The sequence below is a fragment of the Arachis ipaensis genome, chromosome B06 (assembly GCF_000816755.2).
Source record: "Arachis ipaensis cultivar K30076 chromosome B06, Araip1.1, whole genome shotgun sequence".
Taxonomy (NCBI): domain Eukaryota; kingdom Viridiplantae; phylum Streptophyta; class Magnoliopsida; order Fabales; family Fabaceae; genus Arachis; species Arachis ipaensis.
Window position 1 is genome coordinate 16,960,118 of NC_029790.2, and position 6,997 is coordinate 16,967,114.

The window sequence follows — 6,997 nt, forward strand, 5'->3', positions numbered from 1 at the left end:
CTTTTTTTTTGTGCCCCCCCCCCCCCCCCCCCTCTTTCTGTTTCAGTTTATAATGTACTTCACTGTCCATGTTTGCAGTCGTAAATATGCTTCCCATTGCTCCTTAATTGCATCTCGTTTTGCTCTGCCTCCATTTAGCCATCCTGCCCCTGTCCCAATCAAATGTGAGGGGGGGTATGAGAGATTACGGGTTGGGTATGTCCCAATCTCTTGACTAATATTCATATATTTCTCTCCCAAACAGTTTTGATGAATATTTGTTTTGTTATATTTTAACTGTGAGCAACTTGATGGATGCAGGTATGTGAGTAGCGACTTTGGTAATCACCCCTTGTCACATCTAATGGGATCTATTTTTGGTATGCACAACAGAAAGAATGTTGAGGTATGTAAGATGGCTCATTCCAACTTATCCCTAATTTCCAAAAGCACTTAATTTTTGTTTACAATTGACAATCTATGTGCAGTTTGGCTAAAGTGATAAAATTACTCTTTTTGCGGAAAAAAAAAAAAAAAGCATTTGAGCAAGTGCTAGTTGGCAGTGTTCTGATGGGAAAATGTTAAAAATACCATTCTTTATATATGCAGGTGTTCTGTTATGCCCTGAGTCCAAGTGACGGTAGTGAATGGAGGCAACGCATTCAGTTTGAAGCTGAGCACTTTGTGGATGTTTCTGCCATGTCATCTGATCATATAGCAAAAATGATTAACCAGGATAATATACATATCCTTGTCAACCTTAATGGATATACAAAGGTTCTTTTCTGGAAATAATTTTTCTCTTATCTATTTTGCAAACAAAAATTCATGATCAACTGTAATAAATCACATTTGTGGTCTGTATTTATTTTATGCAGTAATTTTATGTATTTGATGCTTGGTTTTTCTGAGGGCTTCCATTTTATGTATCAGTACTTTATTCTTTTTATCTGCAGGGTGCCAGAAATGAGATTTTTGCTATGCAACCTGCACCGATTCAAGTTTCATATATGGGATTCCCTGGAACAACAGGAGCAACATATATAGACTATTTGGTGACAGATGAGGTGAGATTCTTAAATTTGGTCTACCTAAAAGAGAGAGCTGTTTTTTTCTTCTTTTGCTTTATTTTATTTTATTGAGGGGCTAATCAGTCATCTAACTCTTTCTAATTTTTCTTGTAGTTTGTCTCACCACTTGGGTCTGCTCATATATATTCTGAAAAACTTGTTCATCTTCCCCATTGCTACTTTGTAAATGATTATAAACAGGTTGCTTTTTATGAACTTAATTGGAAAAGCCTTGATTCAACTTTATTGCTGGTTTTTATTAGATGCATGGTGTTGACTTTTCTTTGTGCTGCAAAATTTGTTTGTTCAGAAAAATCAGGATGTATTGAATCCAAAGTGTCAGCACAAACGATCAGACTATGGGCTGCCTGAAGATAAATTTGTATTTGCATGCTTCAATCAACTGTACAAGATGGATCCTGAGATATTTAGTACATGGTAATAGCAGGATGCTGCTTATTGGCTGTTTAGATTATATATTTTTTTCTAATAAAAAAAGTATTCTCACATATTTAGTTATATAGTTATTTTCTTTTCATACCTTGTCAACAACTAAGCCTTATCCCACTTGACTTTTCTGGGTGCATTGTTCAAGAAACACCATTGTGTTTTATGAGAAACCATACTTCCATTCTTTCTATTTCTGCAAAATGCATATTTGCATGCTATTAACTCTTGTCTCTTGTAGGTGCAGAATTCTTAAACGTGTACCCAATAGTGCACTTTGGCTACTAAGATTTCCAGCAGCTGGCGAAAGGAGACTGAGGGCATGTATGTGGATTTCTGTAATGATATTACTCTTGATGATATATTGTGATTAGTGGTGTCTGTTATGTTTTTTATTATTGCTCCAAAATGAGCGCTGGGCATTGGCCTTCTTTCAGATGCTGCTGCACAAGGGTTACAACCAGATCAAATTATTTTCACAGATGTTGCAATGAAGAATGAACATATCAGGCGAAGTGCTTTAGCAGACTTATTTCTTGACACGTAATTTCATCTCTACTTGTCCTCTCTTTGATGTACTAGATTGTTTTCTGTTATTTGCTTACGGCTTCCTTTGTTTTAATACTCTTATTGCATTGTTTTAGGCCTTTATGCAATGCGCACACAACAGGAACAGATATATTATGGGCGGGTTTGCCTATGATCACTCTACCTCTGGAGAAAATGGCTACTCGAGTTGCCGGATCACTCTGTCTTGCTACTGGACTTGGGGAGGAGATGATTGTTCCCAGGTGAGAGATATTTTCTTGATTACTGATATGGACAGTTATTGTTACCTTTCTGTTTATATAACTAACTAACTGTTGTGTGTGAAACCAACCATGTAGCATGAAAGAGTATGAAGAGAGGGCAGTATCACTGGCCTTGAGTCGCCCAAAGCTTCAAGCTCTCACTAATAAGCTTAAGTCTGTTCGCATGACTTGCCCTCTATTTGACACAGCTCGCTGGGTGAGTTTAATACTCCCTCTCCTTTGCCTCAAATTATAAATGTATCAAATTCTTTTTTGTGACAGATAGTTTTAGATAGTATGTAGTTTATAAGATGCATTGTTCTGAATTTTGTAGGTGAGGAATCTTGAAAGAGGATATTTTAAAATGTGGAATCTACATTGCTCTGGTCAACGTCCCCAACATTTCAAGGTCACCGAAAATGATCTTGAATATCCTTATGATAGATAGATAGATAGATAGGTAGATAGATAGATAGATATAGGTGTTAGACGAGAATGTATATAAGAAAATCAAGAAAAAGTAGACCGATCTGATACTTGCTATGTTGATGAATCTGATGAAGTTCTGTTTTAGCAATCACGAATATATCTATTTTGCTAGCAATCATGGATGAGTAATTTATTGTGTTTTGGCTTCGCAATGCTCTTGATTAATTAACTAGAACATTAACAAGATATACAAAAAAAGAAAGAGGGGGCCGGGGACTAAACTTTTCACTAAAACTCAAATGAACCAAAAGTTGAATCAAATACAACAAATTTGTTATTTATTATCATATATGAATTGCATGAGCCAAAACAATATATCAATGGAATGAAATGGTAATTCACTTTATCAAATTAGTTATTATCGTATCAGAACTGTTTTTCAAGGTAGTTAATTATTTTTTGATCCACTTGAAAAGCTTTAGTCAAAACTTCAGGAGAAATAGGTGGAGTGGATCCAAAAACAGCATTTGCGATTGTGATAACACCTGGATTCTGACTGCTAAGACCAGAAATAGCAACAGCGTTGCCATAACCCACGTTGAATTGGAAATGAATGAGACCAATTGGGAACACAAACACATCACCCTTGTTGAGCACTTTAGTAAAAAGACGGTTGGTGTTGTTTTGATTGGAAGTGACAAATCCAACAAAGAGAGTGCCTTCAACAACAGTCAAAATCTCTGTGGCTCGAGGGTGAGTGTGAGGAGGGATTAAACCCTTAGGTGCAAAATCCAGGCGAGCAAGTGATATGCCGAGTGTGTTAAGTCCGGGTAGTTCGTTAACACTGACAGGAGTCACGTTTGAGCCAAGTTTGTTGACAACATTCCCAGGATCTACATGCTTGAAGAAATCTTCAGCTACTACAACTTTAGGGTCTTTGCAAAAGTTTCCATTCACAAATACTGCAAAATAAGAAATTAAGAAGAATTAATTATAACGATGCTTAACCATATATATTGAAAGGAGTTTGATACTTGAGTATGTAATGATATATACCAGCATTTTGGGTGTCATTGAGAGCCACACAGAAATCTTGCAGTGGACTGGGATCATAGGCTGATGCAAAAGAGGATGCCAAAGCCAACAAACCAACAAGGAAGTAGATTGCTTTCATTTTGTGCCTCTTGATATACCTTTAAATTGATGCTATGTGTGTAATTGCTAATCTCTTATGAATGATGCTATGTATGTAATTGCTTAATTAGTTGTGGTGAGACTTGATGAATTTGTTGAATGGGAAGCTTGCTATTTAAAGGGAGGAGTCATTGAATTGGCCTGCAAATTAACGTTGTTGCATCTAATAATTGCTGAACCATTCTATACCAACTATGTATGTGCTTGTTCAAAGAATATATTAAACTTGTCACGTTAGCTCCAAAAAGAAATGAACAAGTGATCAATTAGTTTTCAAGTTGTTTGTCTTAGGACTTGGTCTGAGTTATTGAGACTTGTTAGCTGAAATTTAATTTACTGTGCTTTTAGAACTAGTAAGGCCAGTTTGGATAAATAACTTAATTAAATTACTTTTAAGAAAATAGCTTAAACAATAAATGACTATATTAAAAGTAACTTATAAATAAGTTATTTTGTATTTGGATTTTTAATTCTAAAAGTATTTATTTTATAAAAATATGATAAAAAGTAGTAGTATTATAAGAGAAGTAATTTTTTTAACTTCTATATAAGTTCCTAAATAGCTTCTTAAAAAACCACAATTTGATTTTGAAAATTGCACTAGTCATTAATACTACTACTTTTCATAAGTCAAAAGTTAAAAAAATTACTTTTAAAACTTCTTCAAGCTCTCACTAATAAGCTTAAGTCTGTTCGCATGACTTGCCCTCTATTTGACACAGCTCGCTGGGTGAGTTTAATACTCCCTCTCCTTTGCCTCAAATTATAAATGTATCAAATTCTTTTTTGTGACAGATAGTTTTAGATAGTATGTAGTTTATAAGATGCATTGTTCTGAATTTTGTAGGTGAGGAATCTTGAAAGAGGATATTTTAAAATCTGAAATCTGCATTGCTCTGGTCAACGTCCACAGTATTTCAGTGTCATAAAAAATGATCTTGAATGTCCTTATGATAATATAAATATAGGTATTAGACGAGAATGTATATAAAGAAAACCAAGAGAAATCACGCATATATCTATTTTACAAGCAATGATGGATGAGTAATTTATTGTGTTTCGGCTTCATAGAGAGTGCTATATATGGCAACGCTCTTGATTAATTAACTAGAACATTAACAAGATATACAAAAAAAGAAAGAGGGGGCCGGGGACTAAACTTTTCACTAAAACTCAAATGAACCAAAAGTTGAATCAAATACAACAAATTTGTTATTTATTATCATATATGAATTGCATGAGCCAAAACAATATATCAATGGAATGAAATGGTAATTCACTTTATCAAATTAGTTATTATCGTATCAGAACTGTTTTTCAAGGTAGTTGATTACTTTTTTATCCACTTGAAAAGCTTTAGTCAAAACTTCAGGAGAAATAGGTGGAGTGGATCCAAAAACAGCATTTGCGATTGTGATAACACCTGGATTCTGACTGCTAAGACCAGAAATAGCAACAGCGTTGCCATAACCCACGTTGAATTGGAAATGAATGAGACCAATTGGGAACACAAACACATCACCCTTGTTGAGCACTTTAGTAAAAAGACGGTTGGTGTTGTTTTGATTGGAAGTGACAAATCCAACAAAGAGAGTGCCTTCAACAACAGTCAAAATCTCTGTGGCTCGAGGGTGAGTGTGAGGAGGGATTAAACCCTTAGGTGCAAAATCCAGGCGAGCAAGTGATATGCCGAGTGTGTTAAGTCCGGGTAGTTCGTTAACACTGACAGGAGTCACGTTTGAGCCAAGTTTGTTGACAACATTCCCAGGATCTACATGCTTGAAGAAATCTTCAGCTACTACAACTTTAGGGTCTTTGCAAAAGTTTCCATTCACAAATACTGCAAAATAAGAAATTAAGAAGAATTAATTATAACGATGCTTAACCATATATATTGAAAGGAGTTTGATACTTGAGTATGTAATGATATATACCAGCATTTTGGGTGTCATTGAGAGCCACACAGAAATCTTGCAGTGGACTGGGATCATAGGCTGATGCAAAAGAGGATGCCAAAGCCAACAAACCAACAAGGAAGTAGATTGCTTTCATTTTGTGCCTCTTGATATACCTTTAAATTGATGCTATGTGTGTAATTGCTAATCTCTTATGAATGATGCTATGTATGTAATTGCTTAATTAGTTGTGGTGAGACTTGATGAATTTGTTGAATGGGAAGCTTGCTATTTAAAGGGAGGAGTCATTGAATTGGCCTGCAAATTAACGTTGTTGCATCTAATAATTGCTGAACCATTCTATACCAACTATGTATGTGCTTGTTCAAAGAATATATTAAACTTGTCACGTTAGCTCCAAAAAGAAATGAACAAGTGATCAATTAGTTTTCAAGTTGTTTGTCTTAGGACTTGGTCTGAGTTATTGAGACTTGTTAGCTGAAATTTAATTTACTGTGCTTTTAGAACTAGTAAGGCCAGTTTGGATAAATAACTTAATTAAATTACTTTTAAGAAAATAGCTTAAACAATAAATGACTATATTAAAAGTAACTTATAAATAAGTTATTTTGTATTTGGATTTTTAATTCTTTTATTTTTTATTTTATAAAAATATGATAAAAAGTAGTAGTATTACGAGAGAAGTCATTTTTTTTAACTTCTATATAAGTTCCTAAATTAAAAAACCAAAAGTTGCAATTTGGTTTTGAAAATTGCACCCGACATTAATACTATTACTTTTTATAAGTCAAGCTCAAAAAAGTAACTTTTGAAACTTTCCAAACGGCCCTTAGTTAGCTAGTTTTACAAAATATATGATTTTCTTAGTTATGTAGTTTTATATATTATAATAATATGAAAATTTCCTGGAGAAGCAGTTGGGGGAAAAGGGATACAGTCATAAGGAAAAGAAGAGACCCCTTCAGATTCATACATGTATATCCCCAAATTGAACAAATGGCGATCTGATAATATTGTGAGCTGATTGCTTGCTTCTACTAATTTGACAGTAAAATATTATCCCATTTATGTAACCTCGCTTAGGGTTTAATTCCTTCTTGCGAAAGTTAATATGGAGTTTGATTTTGATTGATAATATAAAATATTTTAGAAATCGTATAATTATATTTAT

General features: G+C 34.2%; 3 protein-coding genes across 7 annotated transcripts in view; 1 reads left to right on the forward strand and 2 right to left on the reverse strand.

The window, feature by feature from the left end:
* Positions 1–2,891, forward strand: part of LOC107645741 (probable UDP-N-acetylglucosamine--peptide N-acetylglucosaminyltransferase SEC) — an 8,442-nt gene extending 5,551 nt beyond the window's left edge. For 2 of the 3 annotated variants that reach the window (XM_016349827.2, XM_021104147.1), the window contains 11 exons: positions 79–195; positions 301–385; positions 589–756; positions 936–1,046; positions 1,164–1,250; positions 1,360–1,487; positions 1,738–1,820; positions 1,934–2,039; positions 2,141–2,287; positions 2,384–2,504; positions 2,622–2,891. In XM_016349827.2, the coding sequence (XP_016205313.1) occupies positions 79–195; positions 301–385; positions 589–756; positions 936–1,046; positions 1,164–1,250; positions 1,360–1,487; positions 1,738–1,820; positions 1,934–2,039; positions 2,141–2,287; positions 2,384–2,504; positions 2,622–2,735 (1,267 nt within the window). In that variant the 3' untranslated portion in view covers positions 2,736–2,891. Of the gene's footprint in view, positions 1–78; positions 196–300; positions 386–588; positions 757–935; positions 1,047–1,163; positions 1,251–1,359; positions 1,488–1,737; positions 1,821–1,933; positions 2,040–2,140; positions 2,288–2,383; positions 2,505–2,621 lie in introns of those variants that run through there. The other variant, XM_016349828.2, reaches the window with a different exon arrangement.
* Positions 3,006–4,134, reverse strand: LOC107645745 (germin-like protein subfamily 1 member 7). 2 transcript variants are annotated; one of them, XM_021104148.1, is made up of 3 exons: positions 3,773–4,134; positions 3,435–3,678; positions 3,006–3,395 (listed from the first exon to the last, which is right to left on the reverse strand). In XM_021104148.1, exons 1-3 carry the CDS (start codon positions 3,888–3,890, stop codon positions 3,143–3,145), a joined length of 615 nt encoding a protein of 204 aa, XP_020959807.1. In that variant the 5' UTR covers positions 3,891–4,134; the 3' UTR covers positions 3,006–3,142. The 2 variants fall into 2 exon arrangements, with proteins under 2 accessions (XP_020959807.1, XP_016205317.1); XM_016349831.2 differs by having other exon boundaries at positions 3,006–3,678; positions 3,773–4,133.
* Positions 5,078–6,205, reverse strand: LOC107645744 (germin-like protein subfamily 1 member 7). 2 transcript variants are annotated; one of them, XM_021104150.1, is made up of 3 exons: positions 5,845–6,205; positions 5,507–5,750; positions 5,078–5,467 (listed from the first exon to the last, which is right to left on the reverse strand). In XM_021104150.1, exons 1-3 carry the CDS (start codon positions 5,960–5,962, stop codon positions 5,215–5,217), a joined length of 615 nt encoding a protein of 204 aa, XP_020959809.1. In that variant the 5' UTR covers positions 5,963–6,205; the 3' UTR covers positions 5,078–5,214. The 2 variants fall into 2 exon arrangements, with proteins under 2 accessions (XP_020959809.1, XP_020959808.1); XM_021104149.1 differs by having other exon boundaries at positions 5,078–5,750.